Source organism: Lynx canadensis, chromosome B2, assembly GCF_007474595.2.
Source record: "Lynx canadensis isolate LIC74 chromosome B2, mLynCan4.pri.v2, whole genome shotgun sequence".
Lineage (NCBI taxonomy): Eukaryota > Metazoa > Chordata > Mammalia > Carnivora > Felidae > Lynx > Lynx canadensis.
This window is the reverse complement of record NC_044307.1, coordinates 97,332,504-97,356,263: the sequence shown is the minus strand read 5'-3', so window position 1 is coordinate 97,356,263 and position 23,760 is coordinate 97,332,504. Positions and strand designations below refer to the sequence as shown.

Here is a 23,760-nt window from a genome sequence, read left to right as displayed (position 1 = left end):
AGTTGTTGAGCATCCAACTTTCGCTTGGGTGATGATCTCACGACTCATAAGTTCGAGCCTCACATCGGGCTCTGTGCTGACAGCTTGGAGCCTGGAGCCTGCTTCAGGTTCTGTGTCTCCCTTTCTCTCTGCCCCTCCCCCGCTCACACTCTGTCTCTCTGTCTTTCTGTCTTTCTCTCTCCCTCAAAAATAAGTAAACATTTAAAAAAATAAAAACAAAGAATGCCTATGGTGGTATAACGAATGACTCTGTCAGCACAGGTTATTGTCTTGCTACTCTGTAGGCAATTTACTCCTGACCTTTACCAGCCCCACAGTTGGAATGTAAAGTTTCCTCTAAAGATTTATTTAAATAGAAAGTTGTTCAGTCAATCAATCAATCAATAGTTGAATTGATTTAAAAGCAGTAATAGTATTTATTGAGCACTTACAATGTAAAGTTACCATTTTAAGAGCTATATATACAGTCATTTAACCAACCCCACAACACTGACACATGTGCATTTTATAGATGAAAGCACTGGTCACTGAAAGTGGTCGAGCAAATTGTTTACGATCACAGTGCTAATGAGTGGCAGAGCTGGGATATGAATCTAGGCAGTACGGCTCCAGAATCTGCATTCTTTAGCTCTTTGCTGTGTGGTGTCTCCAGACAAAATCCTAAAAGAAGATTTAAAGATAAGAGTTAAAGAAAAAAACCTTCAGTACGTAAGAGTACCTGTGGTATATGCAGAAATGACAAAAGCTGCACACAAATACCTGAAGTTTATAAATGCTGCTTTGGAGCATTGCCTTTAGCAACTCCCTGACAAGCCTGCATTTCAGATTTCCTGGAGAAAGAATCTGAGTGCCCTTGATGGGGCCAGTTACTCAGCTCTGGGTCACTCAGCCAGGGAAGGAAAACTGAGGGCCTATAGAACAGACATCTCAGGGGGAGATGGTGAGTGGCATTTCCAGAAGAAATGGAACCATTATCAGGGCAATCACCCCAAAGGTACCCACCACAATAATCAGTTACCTAAGTCTGAGCTGACTTCAGGACATAAATTAAAAATTGTTTTTCTTTACCAAATCCCTGACATGAAGCTTAATCCTAGTCATTTCTGAGAAAAGGAGAAATTATAGACTGTCACAAACCAGATCATTTATCTTTTTGTTTTGAAAATAGAATAGCCCATTTAGAAATACATAACACAATTTTAAGCGACATACCCTTTGACCGTGTAACTTCACTTCTAGGGGTGTATCCTACAAAAATACTCCCACATATGCACATAAATACATGTATGAGAATGTTCATTGAAGCATTGTTTACAGTAATAGAAAATAGGAAATGACTGGGGTGCCTGGGTGGCTAGTGGGTTAAACATCCTACTTCAGCTCAGGTCACAGTCTCACAGTTCTTGAGTTCAAGCCCCACATCGGGCTCTTGTGCTGACAACTCAGAGCCTGGAGCCTGCTTCAGATTCTGTGTCTCTGGCTCTCTTTACCCCTCCTCCACGCACAGTCTATCTCTCAAAAATAAATAAACATGAAAAAAAAATAGGAAATGACCTATGAGACATCTGAGTGTCTCAGTCAGTTGAGCGTCCAGCTCTCGATTTCAATTCAGGTCATGAGCCCAGGGTCGTGGGATCGAGCTCTGCCTCAGGCTCTGCACTGAGCTTGGAGCCTGCTTAAGATTCTCTCTCTCTCCCACTGCCCCTCTCCCCCACTCACAAATAGAAAATAGGAAATAACCTAAATATTTATTAATAGGGTCTGGGGAACATGGTGGTACATCTATACTGTGAATAAATACGCAGCATTAAAAAAACTTGGGTGGTCCTATATATAGTGACAAAATTCTTCCAACTATATGAAGTAAATAAAGCAAGTTATAGTTCAGTACGTGTACTCTGAACTCATTTTTATTGGCAAATGCATAGCATTTACTCTGTTTATAAATCCATTTGCTGTATGTTTATAAACATGTTAAAAGCAAAAGTCTGAAAGAATATGTTAAGCTATAAGAGAGAGAATTTCTAAGAAAGGAAGCAGGATGGAGGGGTGATGAACCTGGTGGAGCCCCATAGAAATATAACTTTAAATTTGCCAGTAGCCACACTAAAAATATAAGAGGAAATACAAGAGTAAAATTAATATTAATAGTATGTTTTATTTAAACTAATATATCTAAAATATTATCATTTCAACATGTCATCAACGTAAAGCACGTATTGAGATATTTTAAAACATTTTTTTGTACAGAGTTTTTATTAGTTATAAAACATCTGGATTCAGATTAGCAATGTTTCAAGTGCTTAATAGCTACATATGGTTAGTGACCATCATATTGAACAGCTTAGCTCTTTATACTTTTATGTCCTTTTGATTTTTTTCTACAGTAAAGATATGCTGTCATCGAACTCGTATGATATATTTTTCTAAGTAGACCATGTAATAGTTGTGATGCTTTTAAAAGGTGAGTTTTAATCTCACCTTCTAATCTTCCTATATCACTTTTCTGTGAAAAAGAAATTTAGACGGCACATTTATTTCACTTGACATCAGTAGTCGTGGATTTCCATCCCAGTGAACACACATTAAGTCCATATTGGAATTAAATAAAGTGATATAATTTGAAAGAATGAATAGAGATACCTTTTAATAGCATCTAAATTATGATTCACAGACTTTTTCATTCCTTTGTATGTCTGTATCTCCTTTCCTTGCAAGGCTATGGCAGCCTTTTGAATATTTTCTGTTGTTTCTCTGGTTGTAAACAAAAACACACTAAAGAAGAAATGAAAACTTAGGGGCTGCCTGGGGTGAGATGTGAATATAAAATAATAAGTTTATTTTTTGGTGAATAAAAAATGGTTTATATTTGCCTTTTAAGTAATTTGCTTGAAAGTTATACATGGATACCATTTCTGCATTGATCCTTTGAAATACCTTATCGTCAATTTTTTAAAAACAAGTGTTACTTTCGGACACGTAATAGATGTGTCATTTTTTTGGCTCTGAAGAACATACATATCACGTGGCCATTACAGTATTTACCACAGATTGTATTATTTTTTTTCAGTAAAAGTATGTTGACATTTCCATTTTTTTTTTAAATTTTTTTTTTTTTAACGTTTATTTATTTTTGAGACAGAGAGAGACAGAGCATGAACGGGGGAGGGGCAGAGAGAGAGGGAGACACAGAATTGGAAGCAGGCTCCAGGCTCTGAGCCATCAGCCCAGAGCCCGACGCGGGGCTCAAACTCACGGACTCACGGACCGTGAGATCGTGACCTGAGCTGAGGTCGGACGCTTAACTGACTGAGCCACCCAGGCACCCTGACATTTCCATTTTATATTGTTGTTCTTTATGATTAATTTCTTTAAAAATTCCAGGCACCCAAAACATTAAAATGAAAATCAAGACAAATAGCCTAAATGAATGGCTCTTAAGCATAGAGGTTATTTTTTTAGAGTGAGGGAAAAGTTTAAAATTATATTGTAGTGATGGTTGCACAATTTTTAAATACTAAAATTCATTGAATTGTACTCTCAAAACAGGTGGATTTTATGAGATGTAAGTTATATCTCAATAAAGCTGTTTGGGAGAAAAAGATAAAATTGCCTTCAGTGACCCTATTAAGAACTTTTATAGCTATATCTGTAGTTTGAAAATAGTGTTGGGGTACCTGGGTGGCTCAGCCAGTTAAGCATATGACTCTTGATCTTAGCTCAGGGTTTGATCTCAGGGTCATGGGCTCAAGCTCCATGTTGAGCTCCACACTGGGCATGGAGCCTACTTAAAAAAACTAAAAGTAAAAAAAGAAAGAAAGTAGTTTTATGCAGGGCACTTGGGTGGCTCAGTCAGTTAAGCATCTGACTTCAGCTCAGGTCATGGTCTCATGGTTCATGGGTTTGAACCCCGCATCAGACTCTGTGCTGACAGCTCAGAGCCTGGAGCCTGCTTTGGATTCTGTGTCTCCCTCTCTCTCTGCCCCTCCCCTGCTCAAACACACACACACACACACACACTCTATCTCTCTGTCTCTCTCTCTCTCTGTCTCTCTCTCTCTCTCTCAAAAATAAACATAGAAAGAAAAGAAAGAAAGAAAGTAAGTTTCATGCTTGGTAACAAGCATATTTTGTAAGATCTGATTGTTTAAGGAGGCATTTGGAAATGTCATTTTATTTTAAATATTCTTTTCTTTTAATGTTCAGATTGTATGTCTTTGCCTCTCCTGGATAATATTTTCTGTAGAGACTCCCTGACATTTCTTTCCCCTTTGGAAATCCATTTCCTCATCTATAAAATTGGGCTAATAACTAAGTTTGGTGAAGATTAAATGAGATGCTATATAAAAAACTATAATATCTGGGATGTAGTAGGTTGTGAACTGTGCATTAGCTTGCACACTGAGTACCTGCCATGGCTTTCTTTTCTTGTCTGTAGTTTAAATGTGCTGGGGAGCCACTCTATACATAGAAAGATCTGGTAAAATATTTCGGGGAACATTTTGGATTTGTTATTATGACTCTTGATACCTAAGTTGATCAGATATCAGTGTAAGTGATCTAATTTAAGGCATATCACTATGCAGTCTATTCCTTGACATTTTTTCATAGGAAATCTTTGTCCTTGATGCTCACCTCACCTTCACATTTTCCAGCCTCAGACATATTTCATAGTCTAAGTGAAACCTACCAAGGTTCCCTTTTCAGCCCATCACTGCTTCCTGTTATTTAGTTGGATAGGTCTTTGCAGAATGACATTTCCCTCCTGCAGTGCCTCCTCTGTCCCATTTAACATGCAGCCTTCACATTTCTCCTCACCCCTACTTGCTTTCTAAAGGAGAGAAAATTCCAACTTTAGCCTCTTGTGAAGCAATTCAGAGCTCATAGAGCCCTGGCAATAGGCAGCGGGCTCAGCGCTGAACTTCAATAATGATTCAGATTTCCCCTTATTTTTAAGCAGGAGCCACGATTCACGGGGGGAAATCTGCTTGTCATCTTCACTTGCCATCACGTACCCTTCCTTTTATCCCTCCTAAAATCAAAGTGTGTATGCCAACTCCAGTTCACCAAATATTGTTAGTTTTCTCGTGTTCTAATTGTGCTCAGAAGCATTCCCTTGGGTACTCTCTGGGTTGTCATTGGACTGCCATTTCTCCCAGTCTGGTTGTACCCGAAGCAGTTTTCATAGCTCCACGATGAACCTTCGAAGAAAGAGGTTTGTCATGAAAATGGAAACACCGGCGTGCTCTTTGTAATCAGCTCTTTAATCCTCCACCTGCCATAACGTGGAGACGGTTCATAATTATCGGCACAGAGAACCGAAGCCCTGGACTGCAGCAGAAAGAATGAGCACTGTGGGCGGGCGAGTGACAGTCTACACTCCAGTGGGGAGGGAGACACATATTTTGGAAAACTTTGACACAGAATCAGATCTATTTGTATAACCTTTTCATGTAGAACTGTGCTGCAGTCAGAGAGGGGGTTTTGGTTTTCTTCATTAAAAGCTTATTAAATGAAGAAATAGGACAGTCGTTTTGCTTCGGTAGATGGGGGTCAGAGAGGCGGGTCTGATCTCCTCAGGATATTAATGTCTGCCTTCAGCCAGGGGAAATGAGCCGTCACTTGAGTTAGAGGCAGCTTTATGTGCTCATCACTAGGGATTCCCATATGTCCAGGGAGCTGCAACAGTAAAAAATGGCAGAGCTCAGTGGTAGAGTGCAGAGGGCTCTCATTGGAATTCATGTCAGGAAGCTCAGCTCAGTCTGCCCAGAGCAAGTCTGTTTAATGTTGATCAGCTGTCCATCTGATAAACTGAATTGATATGGGCATTCCCTCCAAGGGCTGCCCTGACAGTGACAGCCGCAGCACCCAGATGTCTTGTTAGGCTTTTTTGGGAGTCTCAAGTATTTTTAACCCCTTTTGTGATACCCAAATCCAAAAGTACTTTTAGAGACCTAGACAAGGAAGCCTCGCTTGGCTTTCCCTTTGCATCTCTGGCAGAAGACAACCCACCTTAAACTATTTTAAGAAACCAGATACTGTTCGTTAGCTCCCCCTCTCCCAGCTCATAATAAGCATCTCGTTGACCTGCAGGATAATTATGTGTTGACCGTCAAGTTTGTGTCTAGTTATTCAAAATGATGTTTTTAAAAAGGTTCTTAAATACAGGTTACCTGGCTTGGTTATGCTTTACTAGTTTCATAGGTGTGTTGAGCACTAAATAGAACTTTATTTAGTGCATGCATGAAGAGAAGATGCATTACAGCTTTTGTTTGGGTTGGCTAATTTCTAGTAATAACTGTGGTGACTCCTTACTGAACATCCTCTGCTTTCTCAGGTATAACTGTCACCTCTGAAGGCAGCTCACTTCCTTGTAAATTGGTTGACAGATATGGAGGGAACTAATTACAGAACACATCAATACTGAGCTTTCTTTAAAAAAAGGAAGGGAAAGTGTGAGGAGATAGCTATGTTAACTCGCTTGACCATAGTAATTATTTCAGTGTATATATGTTTATCAAAACATTATGTTGTACACCTTAAATATATAGTGTTTATTTAAGGGTGCACCTGGGTGGCTCAGTCGGTTAAGCGCCGACTTTGCCTCAGGTCATGACCTCGTGGTTCGTGAGTTCAAACGTCAGGCTCTGTGCTGTTAGCTCAGAGCCTGGAGCCTGCTTCAGATTCTGTGTCTCCCTCTCTCTCTGCCCCTTACCTGCTTGTACTCTGTCTCTCTGTCTCTCTCTCTCTCTCTCAAAAAAAATATATATCTACAATTTTTATTTAAAATATAAAATTTAGGGGCGCCTGGGTGGCTCAGTCGGTTAAGCGGCCGACTTCGGCTCAGGTCATGATCTCGCGGTCCGTGAGTTCGAGCCCCACGTCGGGCTCTGTGCTGACAGCTCAGAGCCTGGAGCCTGTTTCAGATTCTGTGTCGCCCTCTCTCTGACCCTCCCCTGTTCATGCTCTGTCTCTCCCTGTCTCAAAAATTAATTAAAAAAAAACAACATTAAAATATAAAATTTACTGAGCTTTGGTTTTTTGGAAATAAATCGAGAGAGAGAAGTCTTTGTGTTGAGCTGGAATTATTTTAAAATTATATTTCTGCAAAACTACCAGTAATTCAAAATTACCTACTGAATATTGGAAGAACGTGGTTTTAAAGGTTTCTGTTGAAATACTAATTAAGGATTTTTGTCTTTTTTTTTTTCCCCTCGCTTCTACACCTTGTGTTTTCATGGCATGGCAAGATTTTAACATGGATTCAGGTATTGAATTTACTTGAATGAGACCAGCCTCTTTCCTGTGTACTCTAACTTAGAATGTTGAGTGAGCTTTTCTAGAAGAGACACTGAGCCCTCGGTACTGTCAGTGATTGCTTAGTGTGTGTGGTCAGAGCTGGAAATAAGACCTGGTTACTCTTTACAGCCCTTGAACCTCTGATTCAATCTCTATTTGGACCTCACTATTACTATGCCCTATAGCCTTTTCATTTTGCTTTCAGTGGTTGAAATTTTTAGCTTCAGTAGCCTGTTTTTAGTCAGAATTCTCGTTTCCAAATGTAGGAATGAAACATTAGTTTTGAATGCTGTGATCATGATAAATTCAGAATTCAAAGTTCCATCTGCACTTAGGTTATCAACATGAATAAATGGGAGAATAAGAAAACTGTTATGTTTTCATAATCATTGCATTGAATTGAATGAATTTCTTGGAACTTTGGATCTGGCCCATTTATCAAAAATTAGTATTTGACACTTATGATCAGCTAAAGGTTGTCACCAAGAGAGGTTCTCTTACCCAACATTAAAAGCATATACTTTTCCTTTCTATTATGCCTCGATAATTTTGATATTTTGGTGTTTTTAAAGTATATTTTAAGAACTCTTTTTCTCCTATCTGCATTTCTCCATCCTCCCCTCCGTTTACCCTTGCTTTCTATGGGGCTGTAGAGAGAGAAACAAAACACAGACATAAAATGCTCACATGTCAGAGGATAATGAGTGCATTGGAGGGGGAGAAAAGGCAGAAAGCAGGTCTAGGGAGTGCTGGTGGATATGGGAGGGTTGCTATCGTAAGTGGAGTGGTCAGAGAAGGCCTTAACTGAACAGATGCACTTTGCGGGGACCTGAAGGAAGCAGGTGACTAAGCCTTGTTAGATACATAAGGGAAGACTGGGACAGACAGAGGAAAGGGCAGAGGCCCTGTGGCAAGAACAGGTTTGGTGTGTTCAAGGAAAGCCAAGTGATCTGTCGTCGCCGGAGAAGAGTGAATGAGGAGGAAAGAAGGCAACAAATGAATTCAGAGAGGTAAGGGGGTAGAGGAGCTGGGGCAGATTGTGTTGGACCTTGAAGTCCATTGTAGGGACTTCAGCGAGATGAGGAGCCATTGCTAACTTTTTAGCGAAGGAGTGATGGGCCACATGTTTCTTCATCTCCTGCTTGCCTCGTTTCTGATCTTTTTCATTTTTGCAAAGCTAATGGACTACAAATATTGTCTCATTTTTATAATACTCCTTTTCCAAATTACTAGTGAGGTTAAGCATCATTTTATATGGATTTTGGCTATTTGTATTTCTTCTGGAATTACGTCTTCATAGCCTTTCCTATTCTGTGCTTGAGCTGTTTATCTTTTTCTTATTAATTTCTTGTCCAGTAAGCTCCACACATATTTTGAATACAACCTTTTGTCTATTGTATGTGTTGCAAATACTCTATTCCAAGTCTGCATTTTCCTGAGTCTTTCTTATGTTTTATTTTACTAATAAACATTATTGTACATTTTAGCTACTCAGATTTATCCATTATTTTTATTATGGCTTCCTGACTTCCCATTTTATTTTACAAGGCTTTCTCCCCCTAAGGTCATACAAATGTTTTCCTAGATTCACAGTTTTTCACATTTAGATCTTTAATCTATCTAAATATATGCTTATCTATGGTGCAAGGTAGGGATCTAACTTTATTACTTTTTCCCTGAACCTATAGCCATTTGCCCTAACATCTTTTGTAGGAATAATCCATCTTTTCCATAACAATATGAAATGTTATCTTTACCATAAATAATTAGTTTTCCAAATATATTTGGATCTCTTTCTGGATTCCATTCCACTAATAGTTTTTTCTTGGGATATTACTATACATTTTGAAGTTGCAATAACTTAATAGTAAGTTTTAGAATCTAGAGTGGCAGGCATCTTGTTTTCTTTTCCAAAATTTTCTTTGAAATTTTCAAATTTATTCTGACATCATAAAAGTTATCTTTCCAATGTAAAAAAATATTTTAAGATTCAGAAAATGATTTTAACCATTAAAATTTTATTTTATTTTATTTATTTTTTTAAAGAGAGCTAGAGAGAGAGCATGCACAAGCAGGGGAGGAGCAGAGAGAGAGAGGGAGACAGAGAATCCAAAGCAGGCTCCAGGCTCTGAGCTGTCAGCAGAGAGCCCGATGCGGGGCTCAAACCCACAAACTGTGAGATCATGACCTGAGCCAAAATTGGACACTTAACTGACTGAGCCACTCAGGCACCCCCCCCCAAAAAATTTTTACTTTAGAGAGAATGTACATGATCAGAGGAGAAGAGCAGAGAAAGAGAGAGAGAGAGAATCTTTTTTTTTTAAATATATGAAATTTATTGTCAAATTGGTTTCCATACAACACCCAGTGCTCATCCCAGAAGATGCCCTCTTTAATACCCATTACCCACCCTCCCCTCACTACCACCCCCCATCAGCCCTCAGTTTGTTCTCATTTTTTCAGAGTCAGAGAGAGAGAGAATCTTAAGCAGGCTCCACGCTCAGCACGGAGCTCGATCCAATGACCCTGGGGTCATGACCTCAGCCAAAATCAAGAGTCGGGCACTCAAACAACTGAGCACCCCCTGCACCTTCAAAGAAAATGATTTTTAATAAATGATTCTTGCCTACCATCTTAACATGTTTAGAAAACCCTGAATTTTGTACATTTTGTATTTGGGATTTTTATTAGTTTGCTTTTGATATGCAAGGAGCCAGGGCTTTAGAATCAGAGAGCCCCAAGCTTGTGGCTCTGCATTTCACTAGCTATGTGAACTTGAGCAAGTTAGCCTGCCAGCCAAACTCCTTTCTGCACAGTAGATATAATAATGCTTACCTCAGAGAGCTGTTGTGAGTTTTACCTTATTTTATTTATTAATCTATTCATTGAATTATTGTTATGTTTGCAAAATCATATTACATAAAGTACTCAGCATACAGTAATTAATTGGCTCAAAGTAATTAATAATTTAGTTATTAATTGCTGATCTTTTTCATTTTTAGTAATAAATAATTTAGTAAGTGGGAACCATAATTGCTCCTAGGCATTTTAAAAATTGGATATTTGAAGTATTTTCAGTATTTTCATGTCAAATGACATGATATGTGCATTTACTTCAAAACAACCTGAAAAAGAGTGAAAGGTGCAGCTGAAACAAAATTAGGGTCCACACAGGTTCCTTATGCTGTATTTTCCACTTTGGTATATTTGAAAATTCCCAGGATAAAAAGGTTTTTTAAAAAATGCATATTTGAGGTGCTCGGGTGGCTCAGTCACCCAGCATCTGACTCTTTGTTTTTTCTCTTTTAATTTACATCCAAGTTATTTAGCATACAATGCAACAATGTTTTCAGGAGTAGATTTCACTGATTCATCCCCTATGTATAACACCCAGTACTCATCTCAACAAGTGTCTTCCTTTAATGTCTCTTACTCATTTAGCCCATCCCCCCATCCAAAGCCCCTCCAGCAACCCTCAGTTTGTTCTCTGTATTTAAGAGTCTTTTGTTTTGTCCCCCTCTCTGTTTTTATATTCTTTTTTACTTCCCTTCCCTCATGTTCATCCTGTATCTTAAATTCCTCATATAAGTGAAGTCATGTGATACTTGTCTTTAACTTATTTCACTTAGAATAATACCCTCTAGTTCCATCCACGTTGTTACAAATGGCAAGATTTCGTTCTTTTTGATTGCTGAGTAATACTCCATTGTGTGTGTGTGTGTGTGTACACACACACACACACACATCTTCTTTATCAATTCATCTGTCAAAGGACATTTGGGTTCTTCCCATAATTTGGCTATTGACAATAGCTCTTCTGTAAACATTGGGTTGCATGTGCCCCTTCAAAACAGCATGCCTGTATCCCTTGGGTATATACCTCGTAGTGCAATTGCTAGGTCGTAGAGTAGTTCTATTTTTAATTTTTTGAGGCGCCTCCGTACTCTTTTCCATAGTGGTTGCACCAGCTTGCATTCCCACCAGCAGTGCAAAAGAGATCCTCTTTCTCTGCATCCTTGCCCACATCTGTTGTTGCATGAGTTGTTAATTTTAGCCATTCTGACTAGAGTGAGGTGGTATCTCATTGTGGTTTTAATTTGTATTTCCCTGATTATGAGTGATGTTGATCATTTTTTCATGTGTCTGTTAACCATCTGGATGTCTTCTTTGGAAAAGTGTCTATTCATGTCTTTTGCCCGTTTCTTCACTGGATTATTTGTTTTTTCGGTGTTGAGTTTGATAAGTTCTTTACAGATTTTGGATACTAACCCTTTATTTTATATGTCATTTGAATATCTTCTCCCATTCCATTGCTTGCCTTTTAGTTTTGCTTATTGTTTCCTTCTCCATGCAAAAGCTTTTTATCTTGATGAGGTCCCAGTAGTTCATTTTTGCTTTTGTTTCCCTTGCCTCTGAAAATGTGTTGAGTAAGAAGTTGCTGCGGTCAAGGTCAAAGAGGTTTTTGCCTGCTTTCTCCTCGAGGATTTTGAAGGCTTTCTGTCTTACATTTAGGGTTTCATCCATTTTGAATTTATTTTTGTGTATGGTATAAGAAAGTGGATCAGGTTCATTCTTCTGCATGTCACTGTACAATTTTCCCAACAATTTTCCTGAAAAGACTGTCTTTATTCCATTGGATATTCTTTCCTGCTTTGTCAGAGATTAGTTGGCCATACATCTGTGGGTCCATTTCTGGGTTCTCTATTCTGTTCCATTCACTTAAGTGTCTGTTAGGCATCCAACTCTTGATCCCAACTCAAGTCATGATCTCATGGTTCGTGAGATTGATCCCTACATCTGACTCTGCGCTGACAGCACAGAGCCTGCCTGGGATTCTCTTTCTCCTTCTCACTCTGTGCTCCTCCCCTGCTCACACACGTGCATGTGTGCACTCTCTCTCTCTCAAAAATAAATAAACATTTTTTAAAATGTGTCTTTAAAAACTGTTCTAAATGACAGTGTAAACCTTTGTTGTTGTTGTTTTTAATGTTTATTTTGAGAGAGAGAGAGACAGACAGAACATGAGCAGGGGAGGGGAGAGAGAGAGACACACACACACAGAATCTGAAGGAGGCTCCAGGCTCTGAGCTGTCAGCACAGAGCCCACCATGGGGCTCAAACCCACCAATGCTGAGATCATGACCTGAGCCAAAGTCGGATGCTTAACCAACTGAGCCACCAAGGTGCCCCAAACATTTGTTATTTCTAAATGGAATATTAGTCATTTATTGTATTATTTTCTGTACTTTTCTGTGTTTTCTTAATCCTCTCAAAAAGAAGGAAAGCAAGGAGGGAAGGAGGAAGAAAAAGAGAAAAAAAATAGAGAAAGAAAGAGAAGACTCCATTGGTTTTTTTTTATCTCCCTTGCCTATGTAGTGAAACATAATTGACCCTTCTGTTTTAACACCAACTTAAAAGTAAAACATTTTTTTTTTATTTTTTTATTTTTTTTTTTCAACGTTTATTTATTTTGGGGACAGAGAGAGACAGAGCATGAACGGGAGAGGGGCAGAGAGAGAGGGAGACACAGAATCGGAAACAGGCTCCAGGCTCTGAGCCATCAGCCCAGAGCCCGACGCGGGGCTCGAACTCGCGGACCGCGAGATCGTGACCTGGCTGAAGTCGGACGCTTAACCGACTGTGCCACCCAGGGGCCCCTAAAAGTAAAACATTTTAAGAGACTTCACATTAATATAAAGAACAATTTCCAATAATTAAAACTATTTGTCAGCAAACCTGGCTCCTGTGAGGTAGTTATCACTCATCCATCCCTGAAAAGGGTGATTGAGGTTAATTGACCTCTGGGGTCACTTTGATGCTATGAACCTGACTTTTTAGTTTATATCATCCTTCCCTTTTGAAAGGAGGAATGAGAATAATCCCCTATACATTTATAAAATTGATTGCTAATTAAAGAGTTATTCATTTAACAAATATTTGTAGCCAGCCTAGAGAAATAGGATAGTGTAATTTACAGTGTAGTGAGGGAGAGAGGGAGCAGGAAGATAGATGGCTAAAGAAATAATTACAGGATAGTACAATAAATGATAGCTATGTTCAAAGACTTTCAAGCACAGGAGGAGTTAACTCTGGAAAGTATGGGAAAACATCACAGAAGTGACACGTGGGCCGAGTCTTAAAAGTTCCTTATACAGAAATCTATTTATCACTTACCCTATGACAGCAAAAGTTGTATGGCAAAGAATAAAAAAAGTCGTATGGCACAACTACACAGTGGACCTCTATAGAAATGTTAAATAGAACAAGGAGATTCTATTTAAAAAGAAAAAAAAAAGAACAAGGAGATTCTCTGTTTGTAGATGATGTAGAACTAGCTACAAGAGATAATATTAAGTGAATAAAACCAGAGTGTAGATGTATGAACATAAACTCTTCACCATCTTTTGTGGTGTAGTTTTCATTAACCATATCTTTCAGGAAGCTATCTGGCTGCATAGAACAGGACTCTAACAACAGTAGGTTAAAAGAGTGCAGTGTTTATCTCAGCTAACAAGAAGTCTAGAGGCGGGCACATCAGACCTGGTATAACTCTCAAAGAAGTAAGTCATTAGGGGCTCAGACTTCTCCGTTCTTCCTGCCCTACTCTCCTTAGGTTGGGGGCCCTCTTTAGGATCCTTAAGTCTCTTCTGCACTCCCAGGTAGCTGTGCCATCTTCCAGACAGAAAGAAGGGGTAAACCCAGATTGCCAAAGATGCAAACCAGCTGAATCTGTCCCCTAACATCAGGAACTCAGGAGATTTCTCAGAAATCCTACCTAGTAGGTTTCTGCTTACATTCTTTGGCCAGATGGTGCTACATGATTACTACTAGCCTCAAGACATCTTGGAGAGGTATTTTTAAGTGAGTACATTGTCACTTTATATATAATCAAACATATATTGGTAGTGAGGAACATAAGAATGGAAAGGTAACTAGCAATGTCTTCCATCCTTACGTCTGAAACTAGGATGCTAAAAAATTTGGAGAAATGTTGGGACAAAATGGATCAAAACAGATGGAGTTGTTTAATATAACTGAAAGAAAGTGATTTGGTGGAAATTTTTGTAGAAACATTGATTAATCCTCAGTTTCATTCAATGTGGTAATTACTTCCCTACTCTGATTATTTAACATAAGTGGTATTCATTTGTGACTCTTTTCCAATCAAGATTTAGCATGAAAAATACCCAAGAGTACTAAAATATATGTACATAAAATGGCATGAAGACTTTTATTTAAGATAATTTTTAAAATCCAGTACATTGAAAGTTTACTAGATTGCTTTGGGTGGCTAAAACAGGAAGAAGATAATGAGAAGAAAAATTTCCCAAATTCTTTCATACTGTCACTTCTCTGCTGTACACTAAATTATACTCTTGCATAATGTGATCTAGAGTTGTTTATCTGATGATAAAATCTTAGAAATTGAGAGCACAGTACCAGATAGTGGAATTGCAGGACAGATTTAAAAGATGACAGATCATTTCATTTCTATTTTTTGTAGAAAAGTAGTGTTAGTAATATTTTTGTCTCTTTGTAACTGTTAACTGCCAGTCTAGGTAATTATTTACTTTCAAGCCCTGAATCTTAGGATTTGGGAACTGGGAAGAATTGTTTCTCTTTCAGTGATGAGAAGACCCAGGTCCTAAGAGTTTAAGGAATTTGCCCCTGAACTGTGTGATGTTACCGACAGAAGTAGCACTGTTACCCAGATTCCTGACTGGGCTACATCACTTGATAAATGGTTCTGATCAAATGAGTTGGAAACAACTTGATTACTTTTCCCAGTTATTATCAACAAAAAGAGTCAAATCTATTTATAATATACTCTCTCCTAGAAAATTCTCTTCCGTAGTGCTTAGAACTAGGGATGAAAATTGGACACGTTTTGGTGGGCATATACCAATGTTGGTAACATTGGTAACTTTGGCCTTTTTTCCCTCCTCATTTACTATTCATTATGTAAATAAACATTTTAAATTATCACTGGTCATTATGACAAGGTGGCTCTGAGTTCCAACTTTGTCCTTTACAAACTGGATGTTCTTGATCAAGTATTTGACCTCCCCAGACCTGCTGTAATTAGAATCACAAGTAGATAATATAAATGAAAGTTCTTTGTAAATTGTGGTTATTGTACAAATTATGGCTTTTCACTTTTACTATTGCAATGTTTTTGTTGATTCTGACCATGTGGCATTTAAAGACTGCTATTTATTTAATGAATGCTGCTTTGTGATAAGAAGTGTCTTTATTAAAAGCTCATAATCACTTAGTTTCATCCTCAGGGTAATTCAGAACACCTACAAGTTTTTGCATGCCTGCTTATTACGTTCTTTCATAAGCTGACTGAATGAGACAGCTGCCCAGTGCTTAACCTTTCCTGAGTTAATATACTTGCCCACAGTCCCATTGTGCAATTTTTGTGAAATATGACAATGTGGATTTTTACAGTGATTGGTATTGTAAACTGGAGAACAGGATAAAAATACATTTTTCTTTCAGTTACTTTTTTAGAACATAATTTTAAATGTTTGTTTGTTTTTAAATGTTTTCTGTTAACTTCTCAGTAGACCTCTAAGCTTCCATCACTGGTGATTTTCTTTGGGATGTAATGAGGTTTTCGTTGAAACCACAAATTTATTCTTTCTTTAGAAGCTGCTTAACTCACTGGTTCATTTTCTCCTACCCCCCAATTTGTAATCAAGTACAGAACGTCCACTGGGTCATTTTTACAAATACTGTTTTTTAACAAAGGAAATTAAAAATGTGATTTTTTTTTTTTTTTTGTAGATGCCTAGTTGTCTGGCTCCTTTATTTTATATAACTGTGTCTTTATGTAATTATTGTATCATAGTTGTTAATCTAGTACCGTTTATTGTGTATTTATTTGTCTCCATATCTTAAGGTTGTCCTAAGTCAAATGCTTAAATTTGACATTTAGGTCAAGCCCTTTTGTTACATTTCCCTTGGATCTTTGTAATAGCTTCTTTCCCCCCACCCCCCATCTCTGTACTTTCATTATCTACTTTTTCATATTCTTCTACATATCACCTTCAGAATATTTTTCCTAAATCATTTTTTTTTAATTTTTTTTTTCAACGTTTATTTATTTTTGGGACAGAGAGAGACAGAGCATGAATGGGGGAGGGGCAGAGAGAGAGGGAGACACAGAATCAGAAACAGGCTCCAGGCTCTGAGCCATCAGCCCAGAGCCCGACGCGGGGCTCGAACTCCCGGACCGCGAGATCGTGACCTGGCTGAAGTCGGACGCTTAACCGACTGCGCCACCCAGGCGCCCCTCATTTTTTAAAAATGTATCATCCCTCCTTCTCAAAAGCACTGCGTGTATAACAAAGTACAGACCCTTTATCCTAATGTAACCTAGTCACTTATCCATACAGACCCTATACTCTGGCCAAACTCACCTCCTCACCCTCTGGTCACATTTTCTACTCTTGCCTTCACGAAGCCTTGATTTCTCTTCTCCCTTATTCTAGGATTCCTAATCACTGTCTTTTCTCTACCCTTTATCTCCAGCTATAGAAATCATACCTATCACCCATGGCCCAGCACAAATGTACCTTATTCAGAGAAAATTGTTTATATTTTTAAATACTTTTTCTTATACTTTATACTTATTTTCTAAGTTTTCTCAAATTTGAATGAAATGCCCTATTTATTTATTCATTTATTTATATATTATTTTTATTCTCAAGTTAACATACAGTGTAGTCTTGACTTCAGGAGTAGAACCCAATGATTCATCTCTTACATATAACACCCAGTGCTCATCCTGCAAAGTGTCCTCCTTTATGCCCGTTGCCCAATTAACCCATACCCCTCACTCCACCCCCACCCCCATCAACCCTCAGTTTGTTCTCTGTATTTAAGAGTCTCTTACGGTTTGCTTCCCTCTCTTTTTTTCTTATTTTTCCTTCCCTTCCCCTATGTTCATCTGTTACTTTTCTCAAATTTCACTTAGCAGAATATCCTCCAGTTCCATGTACATTGCTAAAAATGGCAAGATTTCATTTTCTTTTTCATCGCTGGGTAATATTCCATTACATGTGCGCACGCACCACATCGTAATCCATTTATCAGTTCATAAATATTTGGGCTCTTTCCATAATTTGGTTGTTGTTGATAGCACTACTCTAAACATTGGGGTGCATGTGCCCCTTCGAATTAGCATTTTGGTATCCTTTGGATAAATTTTTAGTAATGCAATTGCTGGATTGTAGGGTAGGGTTTTTTTGTTGTTGTTGTTTTTGTTTTTTTTTTTTAGGGTAGTTCTATTTTTAATTTTTTGAGGAACCTCCATACTGTTTTCGAGAGTGGCTGCACCAGTTTGCATTTCCACCAACAGTGCAATAGGGTTCCCTTTCTCCACATCCTCGCCAACATCTGTTGTTTCCTAAGTTGTTAATTTTAGCCTTTCTGATCGGTGTGAGGTGGTATCTCATTGTGTTTTGATTTGTGTTTCCCTGATGATGAGCAATGTTGAGCATCTTTTCATGTGTCTGTTAGCCATCTGGATGTCTTCTTTGGAAAAGTGTCTATTCATGTCTTCTCATTTCTTCACTGGATTATTTGTTTTTCAGGTGTTGAGTTTGGTAAGTTCTTTATAGATTTTGGATACTAATCCTTTATTCTATATGTCATTTGCAAATATCTTCTCCCATTCTGTCAGTTACTTTTTAGTTTTGTTGATTGTTTCCTTTTCTGTGCAGAAACTTTTTATCTTGATGAGGTCCCAGTAGCGCGTTTTTGCTTTTCTTTCCATGGCTTTCAAAGATATGTCAAGTAAGAATCTTTCAACTGGCATATCTAGGAAGCAGCCTAGGTATAGTGGAAACAGGTTGAACTTTGAAGTCTCTATCAGTTATATTACATAACAAACTGCCCCAAAACTTGGTGACTTAAAACTGTAACCATTTTATTTCTCATAGTTCTGTAGGTTGGCTGAACTCATCGTCTGCTGGTTTCTCCTGGGTTTATTTATGTGGCTGCATTTGCCCGGTAGGTCAACTGGAGGGTGGGCATGGTTAGGAAAGGTAGGCCTCTCTCCATGTTGTCTTTCATTCTTAAGGAGGCTAGACTAGGTTTCTTCACAAGTAGTCTTGGGATAGCATACCGAGAGGGTAAGCCCCGGTGCAAAACGCTTACAAGACCTTTGGATTTTATCCTGCATTTGCTGGTTTTCTATTGGCCAAACAAGTCATATAATCAACTCAGAGTTAATCAAGGAGGATATGTGACATGGATGTCAGGAGGTATGATTCATTGGTGGACATTGGTATAACCATCTGCCACAGTCCACCTTCAGGTCCCCGTGATCCACATTCCTTCCTTATGCAAAATATACTTACCACCTCCCTAAGCCCCAAAGTCTCGTGTATTTCATGGCATCGAGCTCAAGGTCCGTGATCTCATAATCTCATATGTTTCATTAGGTCCAGATGTGGATGTGGCTCCAGGGGTGCAGCTCCTCAGTCCAAGGAACTAAAAGGATAAGTTACTACCCCTACCATTACTACACATCCAGTTTGGAATAGTGAGTCAGGAACAAGACAACCACAATAGTCACTTCCATTAATGGGGCGCTTGGGTGGCTCAGTCGGTTGAGTGTCTGACTTTGGCCCAGGTCATGATCTCACAGTCTGTGAGTTCAAGCCCCGCGTTGGGCTCTGTGCTGACAGCTTGGAGCCTGGAGCCTGCTTTGGATTCTGTGTCTCCCTCTCTCTCTCTGCCCCTCCCCGGCTCATGCTCCATTTCTCTCTCTCTGTCAAAAATAAACAAACATTAAAAAAAATTTTTTTTAAAGAGGGAGAATTGGGAAGCACATAACAGTCATTTGCCCATAGTAATTCTGAAATCCAGCTGGGCACCTATTATCAGGACCTCCTACTCTAGAAGTAAAGAATATTTTTTGACTAGGGCCCAGACTGTTTCCTGGGAGAGATTCCCCAACCATTGTACTCCAGAATCCTTTGCCCTCCAAACTATTTTCCCTGAAAATTTTCAGGAAGAAATGATTTAGAGATAGCTATACTTGTGGTAAAATAGCATAACATATAGACTTGTCAAATTACTATGTTATACACCTGAAACTAATGTAACACTATGTGTTAACTATACTTCCAATTAAAAAAAGAGACAAGATGGGGCTCCTGGGTGGTTCAGTCAGTTAAGTGTCTGACTCTTGATTTCAGCTCAGGTCATGATCTCACGGTTTATGAGATTGAGCCCCGTGTCAGGCTCTGGGCTGACAATGGGGAGACTGCTTGGGATTCTCTCTCACTGTCTCTGCCCCTCTCCCACTAGTGTACTCGTGCACTCACACACAGTCTCTCAAATAAACATTTAAAAAAAAAAAAAAAAGATGACTCATACTTGTATTTGAGTAGCTGTCTCAGCCTGATTGCTTGTCCATGGAAAGTTGGTTTAGAAGCTCCTTTTTTTCTTTTTTCTTTTTCCTTTCTTCCTTTTGAACTGTCAACTGTCACTTGAGTTGAAGCTCATACAACTCCCTCAGAAGCTTTTTGGGATTTCTGTGAATGTCATTAACGTTCATTCCGTACCCTAAAATACATATCCATAGTTCTTTTTTGAGGTAGACATGTCTACTTTAGGTTGAGTATAAGGCTCCTATGGGACAATACCCTTAAAATTCTTAGAGACCTTTTGTCTAGCCAAAGGGGTCAATCAGGCATCAACTTAAATTTGTTAGGTCTTTAGAAAAGGTCTTATAGCTGTAGTTTTGATTTGATTTTTTTTCCTAATACCATTTCTTTCTTTGAAGTCTTTTTTTCTGAAGAGACTGGAAATGTAAAGGTTCTCTTTTCATCCTAGCAAGTCTTTTCTCCTTCACAGGTCCTCTAAACTGCTTCCAAACTCACAATTCTCCCTTTAGCTCATCTCTCTTGTACCTTGTACCTTGTACACAGCTGAAATAATCCAGATGACATTTCATCATTCTGCCTGGTAATCCTCTTATCCAGATACATAATTTTATTATACGTTTTCTATTTTTCAAGTTACCATAGGCAATAGTTTTGCCAGTTGTTTCACTACCTTCTAACATAACATGTCCCTTCTCAGTCTCCAGTAACAATTTCTTCACTGCCTTTCTAGCTTCCACTAAGAATTTGCTGTCTCTTTAGCTTTCACATTTAGAACCCACCATTCAGACTCAAAGCCACTGACACATATTTTAGGCTTTTGTTGAACAGCACGCCATCCCAGATATACTAGTTTCTGTATCAGATATCTGTTGCTGCATAGCAAACTACCCTATAATTTACTAATTTGAAATAGTCATTTTATTGCACATTCTGTGGATTGACCAGATGGTTCTTCTACCTAGGGTCACTCATGTGACTGCTTTGGACGAGTCTTAATACAGAAGCATTTTTTAGGCTTGCTTGTGTCATGTTTGCTAAGGTCTTTTTGGCCAAAGTCAGTTAATATGGCCAAACCCAGAGTTAGTGTGGATGGGACAACACAGGGGCATGGAAGCCAAGAGGTGTGATTCACATGAGCTGTTTGTAACAGATTCCAACAGATTTCGAGCTCTACATTACTGTGTGCCTTTGGGAAAATCATTTAACGGTGTGCAGCAATTTTCTCACCTGTAAAAAGGAATTAGTAATACCTATCATAGGATGGTTGTGAAATTTAAATATTTTAGTAATTTTTTTATGATTTTAAAATAATGCTTTTGTTATTAGAGAAAATGTCCAAACTATAGAAAAATATTAAAAAAGAAACATTTCTTGAGATCCCATCTGATACAGTACTATACTATAGGCTCCTCGAGGGCCTTCTCTATTTTCTTTACTACTGTAGATATATATCTTGGCTTTGTATTCTGAAATGTAAGGTCTTTGAAGGAAAAGAACTATGGATATATTCATCTCTGTAAATCCCATAGCTTTGCATTAGGGTTAAAAAAGATAATGTGTAGAAGTGCTTTGCTTAATGCTTGACACAGGTTATGTTCCCCCCTTAAATTGGAGTTTCATTAGATCCTAGTAAGGATTTTTAGATATCCTAAAATTACAGAGGTGGGAAAGGTATGCTGAGAACAGATCATCTAAATGGATCTCTGGAGGGTGGGCTCCACTGCCCAGCTTCTCTCTGAGGAATCCTGGTTATTCATGGCATGGAGGGTGAGGAATTTTCCAGGGAAGGAACATGTCGAGATCTGCTTATACGGGTGCCTGGGTGGCTCAGTTGGTTAAGTGTCCAATTCTTGATCTCGGCTCAGGTCATGATCTCATAGTTCCTGAGTTCAAGCCCCATGTCAGGCTCTGTGCTGACAGCTCAGAGCCTGGAGCCTGGGTTGGAGTCTGTGTATTCCTCTCTCTCTGACCTTCCTCCACTCATGTTCTGTCTCTCTCTCAAAAATAAGTAAATACTGAAAAAAAAAAATCTGAGTATAGATACCAAAGTGATCAGTAGAGAGGCCTCTATTAAAAACTCCATTAAAAAAGAATAATCTAAAAAAGAGAGAGAGAGACTAGCCATTGAAATATTTTATTGTTAAAAACTGAAGTCTGACATTACCGATATGATGGTTTTCTTGACACTCAGACAAGTCTTACTTTCACGTTTTAGTCAAAGAAGTTTGGCAGAGATCACAGAACTTATCCACACTGCTCTCCTCGTACATCGTGGGATAGTAAATTTAAGTGAATTGCAATCCTCTGATGGACCACTGAAAGACATGCAATTTGGAAATAAAATAGCTATCCTGAGTGGAGACTTTCTTCTAGCAAATGCCTGCAACGGACTAGCTCTGCTACAGAACACCAAGGTAATACCGGGCAGGGTTTGCTTATGTCTGGGTGACCTTTAGGTGGCTCTTGGTTGACTGCTGGAGCTGTGGAGGTCTGTATGCCCTGCTGCCCCAGCCCCCCACGTGTGGATGCTCAGTAAAATTGGGATGATGGTGGTGGCAATGTCCACATCAGGTAAAACACAAATGCCAAGAAGGAGTTTTAAAATTAACTTCTTTTTCTGCTGGTTGTAATTAATTATTTGTTAACTATATCAGTATGGTTAAATAACACAAAGTATATCTATAAACAAATATTACCTATTATCTCACTATCCAGAGACAACCACTGTTAGTTAATATTGTGATGTATTTCCTCTCAGGCTTTTTGTTTGTTTGCTTACTCCTACCTTCATGTTGTAACATAGGTGAGAACTAACATTGTAAGGTTTTTTTAATCCTGCCTATTTTTTCCTGCTTCATATTATGATGTGGGCACATTCCCATGTTATTAACACTTTTCACAAACTTGTTAATGGTTGCGTAATATTCAGTTATTTATTTATTTGTTGGTTTATTTTTGTGAGACAGACACTGAGCATGAGTGGGGAAAGGGCAGAGAGAGGAGGAGACACAGAATCTGAAGCGGGCTCCAGACTCTGAGCTGTCAGCACAGAGCTCGACACAGGGCTCGAACTCACGAACTGCAAAATCATGATCTGAGCCAAAGTCAGATGCTTAACTGACTGAACCACTCAGGCACCCCAATATTCAGTTATTTAGATGTAATACCACTTCTTTAACAAATTTCTCATTTTTGGAATTTAAGTTGCTTCTAATTTTTTACTGTCATAAATAGATATGCAATAAACATCTTTACATATCAGTTTTCCTCATTCCAGATTATTTTGTTAAGATAAATACCTAAAAATGGTTCAAAGGGCTTAAACATTTTTAGCGTATTGGCAAGCTGCTTTCTAGAAAGATTATAGAGTTATTCCTTATATATGAATTTGAATCAGGTTTAGCTGTAAAATAACAGTGGCCTAAACAAGACAGAATCACTCTTTCTCATGTAAAAATATCCAGGACTAAACAGTCCAGGATTGAGTCTACAGAGTCAAGAACCTGGGCTTTTTCTGTCTTACTCCTCTGCCATCCCTGTCTTACTACTTTATTTATGGCCCCAAATAGCTGTCATCATGTTCTCACTCCGGTCAATAGGAAGGGAGGAGGAGGAAGGACAGAGAAGGACAGGTCTCCTTCTCCTAAAGATCAAATGAGGGTACATCCTGGTTTGCTAAGGACAGTGTCAGTATATGTCTGCTGTCCCAGAATCCCATCTGACTTAACATTTGTCCTGGAATTTTTTTTAACAGAGGACGATTAATAATTACATTAGAATGAGCCAGGATGGGTTTCATAGATGTCTACTTTATACTTCCAACCTCCGCCTCAGTTTTTGTCTCATCTAAGCTAATAGTATGTGAGAACCGTGTACAGTGGAGAGTGTTCTCATGGTAAGGTGATATTAAATCTGGAGGACAAGCAGAAATAACTTGCCAGACACCTCCCAATCAAGGATAGCACACAAGGCAGTTGGTGGTACAACGAAGTGTCCTGAATGTCAAGGTTAACAGTTAACTTCTCCCTGTATCAGGTGTGGAAGTTTTTGGCAC

The 23,760-nt window shown here is 38.7% G+C and overlaps 1 protein-coding gene across 2 annotated transcripts in view; it reads left to right on the top strand.

Moving 5' to 3' along the window:
• Positions 1 to 23,760, top strand: part of PDSS2 (decaprenyl diphosphate synthase subunit 2) — a 262,983-nt gene that overhangs the window by 136,920 nt on the left and 102,303 nt on the right. For both annotated transcript variants that reach the window (XM_030316061.1, XM_032593230.1), the window contains exon 3: positions 21,922 to 22,120. In XM_030316061.1, coding sequence (XP_030171921.1) covers positions 21,922 to 22,120 — 199 coding nt within the window. The remainder of the gene's footprint in view (positions 1 to 21,921; positions 22,121 to 23,760) is intronic.